The sequence below is a fragment of the Solea solea genome, chromosome 1 (assembly GCF_958295425.1).
Source record: "Solea solea chromosome 1, fSolSol10.1, whole genome shotgun sequence".
Lineage (NCBI taxonomy): Eukaryota > Metazoa > Chordata > Actinopteri > Pleuronectiformes > Soleidae > Solea > Solea solea.
The window spans coordinates 12,358,725-12,376,906 of record NC_081134.1 but is presented as its reverse complement, the minus strand read 5'-3'; the positions used below and the strand labels follow the sequence as shown (position 1 = coordinate 12,376,906).

At 38.0% G+C, this 18,182-nt stretch overlaps 1 protein-coding gene across 1 annotated transcript; it reads right to left on the bottom strand.

Annotated features, from left to right (window-relative positions):
• Positions 1-266: 266 nt before the first annotated feature.
• LOC131468063 (axonemal dynein light intermediate polypeptide 1-like) lies at positions 267-2,070 on the bottom strand. Its single transcript, XM_058641925.1, has one exon. The coding sequence runs from the start codon at positions 1,966-1,968 to the stop codon at positions 1,159-1,161; it is 810 nt and encodes a 269-aa protein (XP_058497908.1). The 5' UTR covers positions 1,969-2,070; the 3' UTR covers positions 267-1,158.
• Between the last annotated feature and the right edge of the window lie 16,112 nt (positions 2,071-18,182).

Genomic DNA, 18,182 nt, shown 5'->3' with positions numbered 1-18,182 from the left:
AAGTAGCATGATTTTGTGGAAACGTGACGCAACGCCCTTTAGTTACACACACAGTATAATACCCAAGTTTTCTTTGGAGTTTAACAATGTCGAGCTATATAGTCTGAACGAGGTTGTATTTTGCTGTACTTCCTTATTTTCACCAGCAGGGTGTGCATTAGTCACACATGCGCTCATCACGGTCATAGTTCCTTTGTTTGTTTTCCGACACCAATGAGAACAGAGAGCAAGTTAATGTTAAATGTTAAATGAAGAGTGGATAACACTTTTGTTAACTGAGGTTGTTTATTGGTACATTTCTAAGTTGACAACTGGTTTTTGATATATCGATATATAGAGAAATATGTACACTTGTTACAAGTGAAGTGACGAGTGGCTTCCTGTCAAATTTAAAAAAATAAATAAATAAATAAAGGTCTGATGTGACCATTGGCCCCAGACATCTTCACATTATCAAATCTGGCCCTAGTTAAAAAAAAGTTTGGACACCCCTGCTGTAACGGGAGCATGTGAGCATCTGCTATTAATATGAACAACTATGTAAATGTGATGATTCTGTCTCTTGGCTCCCAGAAGGTGTAAATCTTTGAGGCTAAAATTCAAATCGCCACATCTTCTACAAATATGTTCAAATTTACATGTGTTAGACATTGATGGAAAGTTTAGAAATTACATATTAATAATCTGTAAATAACTCAAAATGTCCATCGGCCCACTTGTTGCTGGTTTTTCCATGACTGGGCACAGAGAAATATAAATGTAGTCATAGCTACTAAGAGTGGCTTCAAAAAAAAAAAAGAGTAACAAAAACAACAAAACATATTCTTTATTGGAAATAAAGAATATTTTTGTTACTTTTTTCCCAACTGTTGTCATTTATATCCTCCAAGAGTGAAACTACATCTTTGAAAGTACATGACATTCACCACAGCTCATGTACAATAGACAACGTTACAGCCGTTACACTGAATTGTGTAACGATGTAGTGAGATTTTGTAAATGTAGGCTGCTTTCTCTCTGGAGATTGTCCTTTTCTGATAACAGAATATAGTAATAAGAGAAAAAAAAGTCCCGCTTCCTCTGTTTTATGGCCGTTAGCGTCTGTGATGTTGCATTACTGCCTCCTTCTGGATTTAATCATCCATTACTGTGAGCCTTTCAGGCTTTTTCCTCACCACTGACTATGAAATGCATTTCTTCAATTGGAAACGGCTTCTCTATTTCATCTCTCTGGTCAATGATTTGCTGTTGGATTCTCTTCAGGAACTCTATCTTTGCTCGATAAGGCTTTTCCATCTGCTGCTGTTTTTGATTCTCAACCTTTTCATACGCTTCATATTTGGTTCTCAGTTCGCTCAGTTGCGTCTTCAGGTCGTGAACCTCGGCCTCCATTGCAGTAATATTTTTCTTTTGGTCAGTCGCACACTGTTCAGCCTCGCGTGCTTTTCTGATGCCGTAAATGATGCTGTTTTCAAACAGGGTTTGATAGGCAGCGACTGTCATGTTAATCTCCTCTCTGACACGTGCCAGGAGTTGTCCCCTCTCAGGACAGTCAAGAGTCACCTGTCTAAGTAGCTCGTCAAAGCACTGGGAGTAGATCTCCATCCGAATAGGGCAGATGCCTCTTTTTCTTGCCTGCTGTTCCGTAAGCCTTTGGGCAAAGATTTCCTCCAGGTCCACCACATCTAGTCTTCTACAAGGTGTATGGGACACCTGCTGCACCCATAATTTGTCGTCCTTAAACCATTTCTTGGGTGGAAACATGTTGTTCAGGATTTCCTCAGCTTTCTGCTGACCGCTGGTTTCTGCTTTACCTTTAGTAGGTGACGGAAAACGCCGAGACGTCGAAGGCTGCGGATCAGCGCTCCCACTAGGACAGCAAACCTGTGCTAAATCTGCATGGTCTGTGCTGACCATAATTGGCATGTCATACCTCAGGAGACTCATGGATTCATCGGGCGGATTCATTGTGGCCTACTGTGATAATAATACCGACTGTGATACTTTCTGTTTGGTGTTTTGCGCACTCCTGCCTCTTTCGTTCCTTGTGTTTGTCAGAATCCTTTTGCGCTTCTTGTGCGTTTACATATATGTTAATGTATACACTTACAGAAAGTCCTTTGCAGTTGCAAGATCAAAGGAGTAATGACATCATCGTTATGACACTGTGATGTAACTTTGTAAGCCTTGATGTAACAGAAGAGGACACAAGGGATCTTCTCCCCCCAAAGGGAGACGCTGAAAATGTCCATCTGGACCTTTTTGCTTTTTTAACCATATAAGGACCAGAGAATGTAACTAAATGCTTTTGTCCAGAATAACTTCCAATATCTGGCAGTTATTTGCTATTTACTGCATGTTAAAAAAGTGTTTTACCAATTTAAAATGAAGAAAAAAACAAAAAGCTATATTTAGAAAAACACTGCAGTTGTAGATTTTGTGTGTTTTGTGTGTTAAATTTGAAATTGGAACAGTTTGAAACCTATTTACAATGACATTTTTTAAGTCTCTCAATGTGCAAAAGCAGGCCAAAAAATGGAAACTATGTACAGGCGTTCTTCCCACTCTCTCCTCTCTGGCGACAAAAGACGCTGATTCTCCAGCTTCCTGAAACACCACGAGCGAAATAACCGTAATAATCACATATTCACTTTGAAGTGTAACTTCTCAGCTTTCAGAAACCGCTGGAATTCTTTCTGATAGCACAAACTGCTGTGTAATTACAGAAATGCGGAGTGCTCTTGCGCAAACGTGTCGTCCACGATATGTTTGGTATTTAAGGGTTAAAAAATCGATGGAATAGCTCTACGTTGAGCCATTTTGTGATTTTTGAGGTGACGGCAACCTTGATCTTTAACATTTGACCACCTTTTGCACTGAAATACAAGCTTTCCCTCAAGGCATTCTTGAGTTCACAAAAATGGGACCAACATAATACCTCCAGCAGTGTCATTAAAAAAGCAAACAAAAAAAAAACATTCAATGTGGAAAAGGGCATTATTTTAATGTGGTAATAAGGTGTTTCCCATTTCTCCTGCTAGGCTGTGTGTAGTGTGTGTGCAGGCAGCATTTGAATTCTTAGCAGGCCTCAGTCATTTCTCGACCTTTATGGCACCTGTAGCAGACCTCTAAGGAGAAAGCAAGCATTCTTTTTTCCCCCTGCAGACCAAAATGAAATCCAATTATCTTGTTTGAGCTTCCTCCTCTGGCACATCACTAAGCTGCTCAGACAAGCATACATGTTGCTCTTTTGCTGTACACTGTAGATTCTTTCCTCTTCACTCTCACACAAACTACATCTACAGACACTCGGGATGTGTCAGACAGGCCGATCATATCGCTGCTAACCCAAGGAAGGACATGATGAGTTTTAGTGGAAAGAGGAATGAGTTCTAGTCTTGCTTAAATATATCTTTAAACATTCAGAATGTGTCCAAGGTTGTATGTTGGGTGTTCCACATACAGAAATCGTCATTCTCTTGTGGATTCTCAGTTCAACCTCACCTTCCAGCCTGTGCTGTAATCAACATTTTGCGCTTGAAGTAATTCCACTCCACATTTCTTTTAGAAAACAGAATGTTTATATTTACATCCTCCATCAAGTGAAATAACACTGCTGGTACTTCATTTCAACAGAAAGATGGTACATCTAACCTGTTTAAATGATCAATTCTTCATGCGGAGATAAATTCTTCCAGCTTATTTCCTGTGTAGAAACTGAAAACACTTAAATGAACAGCTAGCTCATTAATTATCTGTATATTGTGGAATTACTTGAAGCATTTATTTCATCAGCAGGTGGACAGTTTTAGTGCTTTTTAGACAAATGATGGATCAACTGCTGTGGAACAAAAATATCCATGGTGCTCAAATCTTCAATCCCAGTGACTTTGAACAGTTCAGTTTTCTTTGGCCAAGTGGGGAATGGTGTTCCAAGTGTTGAGATTGCCTCTTCTCCGTATGTCCGTATGTGTTTTGAAGGTGATGATGGTCACGTTATGCTCCTGTCAGCGCCCCTGACCACGGCAATGACATGTCATTTGGAGTTTGTCCCCAGGCAGTGGCTGCCCACTGCGCCTGGTTCTATAGAGCATAGATAAAATGCAGAGAATTGGGAAACCCACAGGATTTATAAGGTTACTTTTAACTTTAAGTGAAGTATCTCAACATCTACCCAGCAGTTTACGGGACTTCAACACTATACATGGCTGTTCTATATATTCAAGCCCTTGTTTAGTGTTTGCACTCTCTAAAACGGTATAAAACACGACAATAATACCTGAAACAACCACACTTTAAATAACCTGAACTATCCCTTAAACCGCGCTTAAATACCTCAAACTAAAATACTGTAATAATAACCTCAGTGCTACAGCGTTGGATAAATGGCTTGTAACGTTTATGCGACACAATAATTACAGTCACTGTTGGCTGAGAACACAAAAGTAGACCCTGCTCTTACTCCTACCCCAGAACTAGAACCCTGGGTTTCTCTCTACTTGTAACATTAGTGCAAAAACAATGCCGGATAAACACACGTGAGCATTTGAATACATGCTGAAAAGATCATTACACTACTGTATATTCTAACTCTGACAAGTAAGTCAGGAATTGAAAAATATTTGGCTGGTATTTCCACTTTAATGCCATGCACTCAGATCTGTCCACCATCAAAGCAGCTTCAACAAATGTGCCTCCTCTGCACATCACCCTGAACTCAGAGCAAACAGCTGAATGTCAGAAGGTCACAGTGCACACCTGCCTCTGAAACGTAAAGCTCATATCGATTCCAAGAGATGCTACAGGGAATTGAATGTTTTATGGTCTGGTGCTGATGTTCACGTTTCACACCAAAACAAGATGCTGGAAAAGTAATGAGGTTTAGAATGTAAGTGGGGCACAGCTGATGTGCACAGAATTTGGGAGAAGAATAAAATGCCAAATCTGGAAGTTACCTTGTTACCTTTTAGTTGTCTTTTTTTTTTACCAATTTATCTGTGCTTTGTATTTAATTATCATGCATCCAAAATGTATAAAAGAGGAATAAAGTATAGTTTACCAAAGCTGTGTTGGAGAAAGCATATATAGTAAATGTTGCCTTCAACCCTACCAGAAATAGTAAAAGATTCCACGTCATGCTGGTTTTATGCTCTTTTCACATACGCCTAAATTTCCATGTTTAAAATCTTTCGTTTTAACTTTTAAAGTAATTCATGTACAAACCCCACGCTATATCTCCAAACTCTTCTATGTTGGAGTTACTCACTCAGAAACAGATTGTTGTGATTTAATGATCAAAAAAAAACCTACAAAGACGACGCAGCTGCGGTAAAAAGACTGCAGATCAATCATTTAGTCAGCAAATGAAATAAAAAGATAAAGGAAGCTGCAGGTCCGCTGAGAGAGCAGAGGTAAGTCTGCCGCTTCTCTGTCACACAATCACTCTGCTTATATAATAGAACTGTTTGCATAAGTTAATGCTGCAGCCTGGTCTGTTCATGTCCCCAAGTCTAATACTCAGCCTGTAGGAAACCGAAGGCAACTAAACTGGAAAACATTACATTTGTGAAGAAGACATTGGGTTTATTTTACTTCATTTGATTTGAAATAATCAGTCAACTTCATAAAGTAACTCACTAATCAAGATGCAGCACTAAGAGTTGCTTTACATTGTTAATATGGACTTAACTGTTATAAATGGCAAAGTAATACATTTGTAAACATAATAAAAATGCTATTAATCACAATCAACTCTTGAAGATGTGACAACTATAGTTTTAATGTTAAATAAACTTGACTTGCTTACTTACTGTCCATGGTCCTACAAAGGCTAAGTGTGTAAAGTCTAATTTATTAGCAGCAAAAAAAAATCACGATGTTTTTTTATGTTAATATCAAATTTCAATACTTTAATAAGGTGCCAGTTTTGCCCCAGAGCATGCTAACAGGAATAACCCAACATGCCCACATAAGTGACGTAGGCGGCTGTGGTTCTGCTGGATTAGATGGTTAAAAACATTTAGTTTCCTCGAGATAAAACATAAACAATCTGCATTAATAATGTGTCATTATGTCTTCTTATTCTTAGCTCACTGAAAGTTGACATTTTGGAGCTATGGCATTTCCACTGTATTGCTGTAACTGATGCAACCTCATGTATCCTCATGTTTAACACATTTACATGCATTCATGATTAACAAATAATAGCTCTCAACAAAAGGCCTTGCACTTGTTCTCCGTTTGACTTTTGAGGCAAATCTGAGGGTCGTATTAAATAAGAATGAATACGACTGAAGAGAAGAACATGCAATTTACAGAGCTTCATCGTTCTGGTGAAGGAGAATCCAGTGTGGCAGAGAAGAACTGCTGGCATCTCTGCGTTTGCACCTCGTTATCTCTCCCTCTTTTCATGCCCATGTCTTTTTCTTCTTCTTCTTCTCTTCACTCCACTGAAAGTCAAACCAGAAAAGTTTAAGTCAACTTGTTTTTATTTGCGTGTTTACGGTTGCTTGTCACTGTATATGGCAGTGCTGAGAAGTTGCCAAGTCAACAAAAGAGAAAACTTTAAACACATCCAGCAGCAAACTATGAAAGGCCATTGTGAGAGGCTGCTGCTGCTGCTGCTGCTGCTGCTGCTGCTGCTTCTGCTGCTTCTGCTGCTGCTGCCAGAGTCGCTGTCAACATCATGAACTTCAAGAGAAACACAGCAGGAGAGAGAGACGAGGCACGTTATTTTGAGATTTCCAATTTGCATGGAAACCTGTTTCGACAGACACACAATACGCACAATTACACACACACACACACACACACACACACACACACACGCATGCATTCAAGCAAACATTGACACACTTTACTCTTCAGTCGTGATGTTACTCGATTACAGACGAAATATTAGAGCATTGGAATTCCACTCACATTGAACTCTGTCAGTGTCAGGAATTTCAACTCAAGATAACGACGCACACTTTCAGAATTTCACCAGCCTCTTTCAGTCTATTTCATATAACTCGGATTTTACAGCATGTCATTTGTGGTGTGATGCAGGATTTAGACAAATCAGCAATTTAAGGAGAGAAAATAATAATTCTGAGCAAAATTTCCAGGCACAAAAAAACAAGACGACACTCATACATGTGAATATAACTTACTGAACCAAAAGCAGCTTGATTATACATTCAACAGTGGGCTGTGCTGTCTGTCAGTGACAGCTGCTGCCAGCTCAGAGGAGCTAAAGCTGAAAACCAATGTGCTGTCATTTCACTTGAAGTAAAAAGGCAAAGTTCAGACTGATCCAATTCCATCCCCACTGCTCTCAGACTCCTCAACAATTGAGCCTATTTATCATTTTTATTTAGCTAGCACTTTTCACAGGACAGTTACAAACTGCTTTACCGGGAAGAAAACGAGCCCAATAAATAATAATAATATGAGCAAAGAGCAAAGTAAGCATAGCGGGAAATGGCGCAAGAAAACAATGTAAGAGACCAAGGGAATGAATAAAAGCTCATTACAATGTATAAAAGCAACTCTATGAAGGAGTTTGATGAATATACTGTGTTCACACAGAGATGCTGATTATGCACTTTCTGGGGTAGTTCCAGTCCCGCCTTCATTCAGGACTTTGAACAGCTCCACCCTTTTGTTTGTTTGTATTCCATGTAGCTACCATTATGTGATATACAATAATGAGTCCCGTCACTTTCTTCTCCATGTGCAGACATTAGAATAAATCCTGCTGTTAAGAAAACAACAGAGAAGTCGGTGCACTATTACAGTACGACCCCCAGGCTCAATGGGCCTGATGTCTTTGTTTGATCACGTTCCTGTTCGGGGACTAAACAAATAAGTCAATAAACATCCCCGTTTACCCCGGTTGCTGTAAGTTGGACTCGTTTTTCATGAGGCACGGTCCTGTCAGCCGAAATATTTAAGACAAATTAAATGTGAGAGTAAACACCCACTCACAGTCGAGCTTCTGCAGGTGCTTCTGCTGAGATATTCACATTTTTGATAAATATATTTTCGAGCACACACTTATTTTTAGTTCTGGGCTTCTGTGGGCCTCCATAATAATATTGTTGGTTGGACTGCTGACTTAAACTTTCGTCAAAAAACCCTGGTGACATCTAGTCGCAGTCTGTCGTCCATCCATCCATCCATCCATCCATCCATCCATCCTTTTTACTGCTTATTCAGGAGGCATTGCAGGGAGGCTGTAGTGAGTGAGAGGCTGACTATATCCTCGACAGGTCTGCAGTCTATTTTCTGACACATGCAGGACATTTCAACGGTCTAAGTGCACGGTCTAAAGAACGTTCCTTTAGGACAAGAACAATCATTGATATCTGAAAGAAAATGACCCTGGTGCAAAATGAAACTGGCATTCAGTGAAATAAAATGTGATCGATGTGATCATGGAACAAGAATGTCAAGTAAACACTCAAAAACCAACGTTTCTCACAGTGTCAACACAACCTTATCCTGTATTAGTATTAAAGACAAATCCTGAATCCAGATCTGGATCACCACAAAAATCGAATCCTTTATTCCTTGGGCCATAACCTACATTCCCAGATGATTTAATCAAGATCCATAATCAACTCTGGGAATTTGGTGAGGGTGATAAAATTCAATTATTTATATATCTATGGTAGACAGATGGATAGATTTCTTACATTTCAATGTTGTTAATGTTATTGTAAATATTCACTTATCTCAAGATTTCCATTGTCATTTCCATTTCCCTGAAAAGCCAGGTCTGCCCGCTCCGTCTGGCATTGTTGCTGTCATGGGGGCAGATTTTCCAGGTAGTGACTGAGAACAAGTCTCTGTCGAGGAAGCAATGATGCTAAATAATAATAATAATAATAAACCCTTAAAATGACAGTGACATTTAATAACTTTCACAGCTGGGTCACACAGCGGCGTAGTGGCTAGCACTGATGATTCACAGAAAGAAGGTTGTCAGTTCAAATCCTGGTTTGACCAAGGGCCTTCAGTGTGGAGTCTGCATGTTTACCCCACATGTGCATAGGTTTCCTTTTGGGTTCCCCCCCCCCCACACACACACACAATCCAAAATCATGCAAACACCTACAGTCAGTTTGTAGTTTTTACCTATTTTTACCTATTCTCCATATTACATGTTTTTGGACTGTGAGAGGAAACCGGAGATTTGGAGAAAACCCACACACACACACACACACACACACACACACACGGAGAACTTGCAAACTCCACTTCTCATCACACATTTTTCTTTGTTTTACTTTTGAGATGTAAGATCAGGCCTGTAGAGAGACTTGCACACACACACACATTAACATCCAAGATATTACAGAGTCACAGGTTAATCTGTCCTGCATGTGGACACGCTGTGAAACAGTCAGTGAGTCACTGAGGCTGATTCATTTTGCCGCAACACATTTTCATGACTTTTCTAACACAGGGATATGTATACTTGCTGCCGATCATCATATTTATTCAGGGTTTTCTTGAATAGAGAGCAGTTTAAACAGAGATAAAAAGATCTGTGGCAGACGTTCTTGCGTCGGCCACCTAATTTGATCTTGGCGTCTCTTGCAGATGGTAGATGTGAAAAACAGCATTAAAGCAGAGGGAAGCAGCACCATTATCAGTACAGTTTCCTTCTGCATTTGAACACCAACCCAATGACCTTCTCTCAAAAGCAAAGAAAATTTACAGCAGAGTGAAAGAACAGGGTTTCTCCATTCCCACCAGTTTTGATTTCTGGCTATAAACAGCAAACGCAGAGGGGAAACTATGTTCAACTCACTGAGGCCTGAGCTGGTGTTCTGTTAAATATTGATTTCTCTTTGGTTGTAAAGGCAACCCTTTGCTATTTTATTATTTTGGGAATATATTAAACTTTTATATCACCTGATACTAAGATATCACTTTAGAATCTTGAGACGTCTTCTGTTTCAAATGTATACAATTACAAAGAATTACGAGGAGCAGAAGATTATATGTATTATTCAACATTTATTCTTTGGAAAGTCAATGCGATGCTTTTATTCCTCTTTTCTAAAACAAACAAACATACAATGTTCTGTTATGTCAGTCTCAATCATTACACTTATTTTATCAAGGTTAAAAAATAGTTTGAACTTTACCAAAGTGGCGTTATATTCACTGGTGATGCATAACAACACAGGAAATGTGTGAAGTGGCAGGAGGCAAAAAAAACCATCTGATGAAACAGGATGTGTTTTTAAAGCAGGTTGCTTTCATTAAATTAATTTTGGATGCAAATTAGTTTCATCCTTAACAACAGCATTTTAATTTCATGCACATGTTTTCATTTTTACAATACAAACGTGCCAATAACAACAAACACCTATAATTCTCGACATATTTTCGCTCCTTAAGGTAACCCCCCCCAAAATATATAGCATTAAAATGAACCGTATTAATACCTGACAACATTTATCAAGGATTTAATGTAGCTTTTAATGTAGCTTTAAACAGCGATGGCACATCTAATTTAGTAATGTATTTGTAACATGATCATAAACGTGGAAAACAAGGTCTTCTTGTTTAACTACACAACAGGAAAACGGTGATTAAACGCAGTCATTATATTTACACGTCGTCTCCATTCATTTTCTTCTTATTATCATCTTCATTACATTAATGATAGCACGGTAAGTATTAATCACTTTACATTCACAGCTGAGCTTGGCTGAAATTTCAAGAGATATGAATTAATATTATTAATCATTAAAAGTAGTTTATGGATGGATTTTAATACATCTCTCTCGACTTGTAGAACACTTACATACCTGCATATTATATTTTGTTATGATCAGTCAATATTTGGCTTATACTTTGTTCAGCTTTGTGAACATTAGAGTCAGAAAATCTGCAATACTATGTTACCATTCCATTCCATTTTTGTACATAGATTTTAATGTTACCAAATGGAGTGGATCCTGCCTCTGGACTGCACTTTTTTAAAGCTCTTGATACTTTTTCCAGTTAAATCTATTTCCTTTTTATTCTCGGCATCATTACCATAATACCTTGGATAAGCTATCCAAGCCTTCTTGTTTTGTGCTGACAAAATAGTCAGTGACAGACCCCTCTTCTGATGCCGGTGTGGAGCTGAAAAGAAATGAAATGAAGTGTGGAGAGACGTTCAGACACCTGAGATTGCCAACTAGATTTTTAATTAGAAGAAAGAAAGAACATTTTCATGTTTAATTAAGAAAGTGATGTTTCCTCTTTTATTCAGAAAAGGATGTTTTCCCTTGGTAATTTTACTCTACTTACAGATGTTCAGCCAACGTTACCTCTTCTAAATGATCCTCTGAAGACACTTTAATACTCGGCACTCGGTTTTTAACGGATGCTTACTAATCAAACATTCCTGATCCTGCAACAACAGGTCAGCATCTGTGACAATAATAAACATCCACCCTTTTCTAAATAAAAGAGGAAACATCCCTTTCATTACCTAATTAAACATGAAAATGTTCTTTCTTTCTTCTAATTAAAGATCTAGTGAATGTCTCTCCACACTAAATTTCACCTCTTCTTCAGCATAAAACAATGTTTGGATAGCTTTGTATTACGGTGTTGGTGCTCTTTGTTGCCATGGCCAATGCATATTTAGATACCGGTGACTGTGCGCACATGGCACAGCAGTCAGAAGTCTTGTTTGTGCGACTTATTTGCGACTTGTGTCCGAGTCTCAGACTCGAGTCCCCATCTCTGATTCACTCTCACATTCACACCGTCAGTCAATTAACCTAATCCCAAATGTTGCATATATTTTTAGACAATGGGAGGCAGCTGAAGTATCTGTGCGCACATAATGTGCAAACTCCACACAGCAACGCACTCAGAATCAGAACTGATGACGTTCTTGCTGTGAGTAATCCACTGTATATCATCGTGTGCCCCCTGTGTAGACCAGAAATGTTTTAATTTCCTTATTCTTACACTCAAGTACTAGTAAGAAAGAATGGGACAGCTCTATTGATTAAAGTATGACAGGCTTTATTGCCAGTCAGCACCCAAATAAAGCACTCTCATATACAGTATGTGTGAATTTGAGGACAGTCCTGAATACCATTTCTTTTGTGATGCCCTTGCCTGTGTTTTTATGATAAACCAAGGTCTTCTGTCAGCATTACAGGCTTACTACTTTTGCTGTATTTTCCAGGAAGAATGGCGCTGTCTTGAATCCTATTGTGGCTCTGAAATGGAATTAGCCTCCCAGACTACAGCTTTGTGTGGCTCGCCATCCACCGTATAGGCAGCAAGGTGACTCAAACCCCCCCCGAACAGCAAACCACATCAGGAATTAAAGTGTAAAGGATAACCAGTGTTGATTTAAAAAGCCTTATTTAGTTTGCCATCACATTCAATTTCAAGTGGCATTTCAATGAGCTTTGCTCCAGATGATGTGCTGGGGCTGGAATAAAAAATAAGACTTGTTTAGTCTTGTTTTATGATATAGAAGGAAGAACAATCTTGGTAGCACCTGAGGGAAAAGCACCAAGAGACCAAGGTTATCTACATGTGATTTAAATCTCTTCTTACCATCACATTTTCATGAAGTTGTTCACTTTCTCGGGCCCATAAACGACAATGATGCAGTGAAAGGCCGTTCAATATGGAAAATGTCATTGGCCTCGCATTTATTCCTCCATAAATGCGTCTTGCAGGAGGTAAATAAATTGGAAAGCCAGTGAAGCAGCAGTGAGGGCTGAGTTCTGCACAGCACAGCTTGTTTTATTGCATTCTGCATGCTAATACCTGCTCAAAATAATCAACATTGCTGTTGCTATTTTTGAAATCATGTTTATCATTTGCAGCCCAGAAAAAAAGAAAGAAATCACAGTGACGTTTTGTTTTGCAGTCGTGCTAAAAACTGATCACCTCTTTTTGTTGTTGTGTTTACAAGATAGAGTTATTCTTTCAGTCTTTAAAGGCTTCAACAAGAACAAATACACAGCTGGGAGTATTTGTATTACTGTGCTGACAAATATCTGTCTATCTATCTATCTATCTATCTATCTATCTATCTATCTATCTATCTATCTATCTATCTATCTATCTATCTATCTATCTATCTATCTATCTATCTATCTACCTACCTATCTATCTATCTATCTATCTATCTATCTATCTATCTATCTATCTATCTATCTATCTATCTATCTATCTATCTATCTATCTATCTATCTATCTACCTACCTACCTATCTATCTATCTATCTATCCGTGTTACTTCTCAATAATATTAATTTGATATTCTGAAGGAAAGAAGATAGTGAAATTTCTGCTGAAACCACAAAGATTGTCTACAGAACTGCTAATTGTAGTCTCTGTTATGTGGAGGGTTAGTGATATAGCCAAATGAATCGGTTCTGCACACCGTTTGTGACAGCCACATAACTTTACACAACAATGAACCCTATTCTCGTGATTTATGTTCAGTACAATAAAGAATGTGAGTCACATTTGGACAAAGGTGAATGCAAAACTTAATGTAATGTGTAATGTATAATGTATAAATCATTGTGTGTGTTCTTCGATCAGAGTATTTTTGTTTATACCTGGAATTTGGTGTAATGACTAATGAAATAAAAATCTCTAGTCTAGACTGTGTTTATGATTGTGATTATCTTAATCCAGATTTATCCGAAGTTGATTTGTTGTTTCAGAGTTGCGCAAAGTTTTCAAACTTCAGATTTACTCAAGATACGTGCGACTGCTGTTTCAGGTGAAAACACCATTTTGACTCTCCTCTCACTTTTGTGTCTGGAGGTGTGTGTGTGTCTGTATCTCTTCACAAAGGTTCCTTGCTGAGCATTTCTCATTAGCTCACAGCGATAATGGCTACGTAAGCCAGTGACTGATCTCCTCCAAGGTCTGTTCCTCAGCTATGACAGCCAGCATCAGGTTCTCATTGTATACTTGGATAATGGCACCCTATGGATCTCGATCTAGGCCATGCAGCATCTTCCCCTTCTGCCTGCACAAGATTTTCTTTCCCACACAAACTCATGATTATCATCCGTCCTGTTTGTTGGAAAGCCTGAGGTATTTTTGGTTCATCTCCTGTGGTGTGGATACTCTTTGACTCTTGTGTCATTTTGATGATTGTAAGCACACGCTGAGGTGTCTGTGTGAATTGCTAAGAATAAAACATCTGCCCCCACCCCGGTTCTCCTCTTTATCGTCACCCAACAAATGAACAAACAATAAAGAAAGAATAAAAACTTAGTTTTATAATTATTATTATTTTTAATATTTTTTTTTACAAATGTTGCTATTTCATCCAGATTGTCATGCAAACACTGATGGAAAGCAATTCTCTATTCCACACTTCCACACTCTGTATTGTCTCAGGTGTTCGTGCTTTCACCTGCACGATTACAGACTTTGCAGTAATCACAAAATAAATAAATCAATGAAAATGCCTGATGTTTTACTTAGTAACTTATAATGTACTTGAGGAACAAACACAGCAATGCGTCAGTGAATTCTGACACATTATCTGCTGCTGGATTTTCAGAACCGGTTGTGTTGGTGAAGAGGAAGATGCTCTGAGGACAAGACACATTTGTTCAGTCAAAAAACACTTTAGAGAAAAATAAATCCCCCTCTCAGGCTACACTGACTTTATCATATTAAGACAACTGAAAATTGTTTTACGATAGTATTAAATTTAAAGGTAAATATTCTGTATATCCTACCTCCCAGATGTTCTCTGAACCATATTTGGTTCCGAGAACATTACATTACAACCTTCATGCAACCTTAAATGGACGTTCTCTAAATGTTCCCAGAACGTTTCCACACAAAAGTGTTGTGTGGAATCCACGGTGCAACCACAGGAGAACGTTTCAGTTTTTGGTTCCCTCAGTGTCTAGGGAAAGTTAGGCTCTAGTTTGTGGTTTGGTTGTTACTAATCTTATGAGAGCCTTAAGAGAGGGTCAACCTGTTCATCACTTACATTAGTTAGTGCCATTAGAATCTTGGCAATTATTATTCATCATATAAATGGAATATAAAATAAATAATATACAAAACATTCAAAACTAATCAAAGTATAATATAAATACTAAATATATAAATAATATAAATAAATATATAAATATAGAATTTACATTCAAATATGTTTGTAAATCAGCTATTTAACTGTAGGTTTTGTAAAATATATATAAATATCAAATATTATTATATTCTAATAATATTGTCCTGTGCCTGATGGATATCACATGATTCAAATAATGATGCCCTAAATTAAATGTATACATGTTAGGGGATGTATGAGGATGTTACAAAACTACCAGCAGTACACAGCATTATTATATGAGTCATATTTAAGTTGCATGAGGCACAATATCTAACAGATAATACATACAGTGCTACAGTGTGGTTTGGTATACGGAGTAGTTTGTCTATACTTTTATACTGTAGTAATATTTTCTTTTATCTTTTTAACGAGCCTAACGATGTTGGAAACATCTGATAATAGAGGAGTGTTTTACTTGTCACCGCAAATGTTACCAATAACTTTGTTATTGACTCTTTTTATATTCATGGTGCAGCAGTAAACAAAGAAAGAGCAAATCTTACTGCACACTGAGGCGGCTAAATGCATGTTTATTATTTATTATCTTTATCTTTACTGTCTTTGCTGCTGTGACAATGTAAATTTCTCCACTGCGGGACTAATAAAGGAATATATTTTCTTATCTTATCTTATCTTAAATGGTATTGCACTGATAATTTGACAGTTTGCAGCTGTGACATGTGAAAAAGGCTTCATCGGCAAAGTCCTGTAATGGAACATTGTGGATTATATTATGTAGTCTAAGAGTTGAGTGTATTATCATAAAAAAGACACCTCAAGATCAATTATTAAACAGAGCTTTGGTTCTGAGAAAATGGATGTGTGAATGTTAAAGCAGTTACGCTGAATTAAATGTACCTGCTGGTGCATTCTGAGAAATCTGCATTGGCACAGCATTACTATGCAATTTAGTCCTAGTCTAATTAAGTGGTTCTCAACCTTTATTCAGCCACGATTCACCTGCTCTAACTCTTTTTTGTCTTGAACTGGAATATATTTTTTTTTGAGAAGCTGTCTCTCCATCTTGCAGTATGTTGTGGCAGTACTGCTTCCAGCCACTTGGTGGCAGCACTGAAAACAGGGAGCTAAATGTAGTGGGACTGAGGTGAAAACGGAATTTCGCTGAAATTTGGAGAATGTCGTGTTTGTGTTTTGCAGCCATGCTACCTCATTTAAACATTTATTTCCCTTTGGACAAATGGCGGAAATATTCAGTTTTCCTCTGGTAAGTTTACTCTGATTTCCACCGTGATTAGCATCCGCTGTTGCACCTGTGAACAGAGTGACTGCCTAAAGTCGTGTTAACGTTCGCAATGTTTAGTCTCCGGGGCTAACTTTACCTGCTCTACCCGTGTCTGTACGTTAGTGCTCCTGATACATAAATGTAAATTACATTGAATGAGGGTTTTGTAAATGAAATGCTCTTAAGTTGACAGGCTTCCACCCAAGAGACACTTAATATCCTAGTTAATTGTTTCAGGTAAACAAAAAAACAAACAAACAGTCGTGAATAAAATCACTAGAATACACCACACACGTGGTTGTTGTGATATCTGTTCTCGTGGTTCATATTACTTAATGTACCATAATCACAAAGTGTTGTGTGGTTAAATGGGGACATGTTCACTTCTCATTGGCGACTACATTATCCACAAGGAACTGCATTGATTTGAACACAGTAGCAGAGAGGACACTGCAAGAAGAGGAATGAAATGTTTAAAATGTTAAACTGTTTTCAGCAGATTTAATACGGTTATGGTTCATGGACAGGAACACAATTTCTCTGCAGTTACATTAGCGCTAAACCAGTTCTCATAATACCTTTATGTTCATTTCATCTTGTAGTATTTTCATTCATAGCCTCAGACAGAGCATTTTCCTGTTCGTTCTTTCTTTCTTTATTTCTTTCTTAGTCACACATTTACCCCTGAAATAATTTGTCGTCAACTGTGAATGTACAGCTTTAAAAAAAATCAGCAATAATTATTAACCTAAAATAACCTTAATTATATTGTTTTTAATATTTATAAATCCATTAGAGGTACCAATGCCAAACAGTGGCACACATGGCTAGCACTGTTGCTTCCAGAAGGTTGCTGGTCTGCGTCCTCCAGCTCCTGGGCCTTTCTGTAGGTTTTCTCCATGTTCTCTGGAAAAGAGGATACAGCGTTAGACAATGGATGGATAGAAGTATGACAGTCTCTTCAACTGACCCACCTTTATCACAAATTAAAGGCAAATTGATATGGATTTTTATGTTGTTTAAAATCTGCATATGAATGCAATCATCTAAAGTGAAATGCTCAACTGAGGACTGCAAAATAAATAAACAACTTGTTTCAGAAACAATCAATAAAAACAATAGATTTTTTTCTCAAACACAAACAAATTATAAAAAAATATTTTGAGGCTTTTCAGTATGGGCTGCAGCCAATTCTTCTAATTCTTATTTTCAACCTCAGTCTGTAGACTGTTTTCTTGATTTTCTGAAAATGCTGAATTATGTCTGCTGTAACTGTCTGGAAAGCTTTAAATATTTCATATTGTTTTTAGTATTTCACTTGCAAGACAGAGAAAAGTAGTTATCATAAGGGGGTCACCTCAAGTTCTGGGGAAATTAACAATTCATTCATTAATGAATTAGAAATGGTTACTCCTTACTATTAGTCATTCGTTAGTTGACATTTTAAGGGTTAATGTTTGATTTCTTTTCAGATGAGGATGGTGCCTCGTCCAAACCTGAGGCAAATTCACTATGTTTCATGCTCTCTGTGAATAAAATTTGATTCCGGGTCTCTGAGCAGCATCGAGAAAAGACAACCACTAGAGGCTGCACTGGCAAAGACACCGACACATAGATCAATAATGAGAGAGCGAGAGGGAAAGCCAGAGAAATCTATGGAGAAACAGCCAAAAAAAAAACCCAGAGAAGGTGAGAAAACAGTGCAGTGCAGCACAACAAGAAAGAGTGACAGAGTGAAGCGATAGTAGGAGTAAGCATTGTATATTATTAGCTCTCAACCTGGGAGAGAGCATCCCAGCTCAGCTCACCAAGAGAGAGC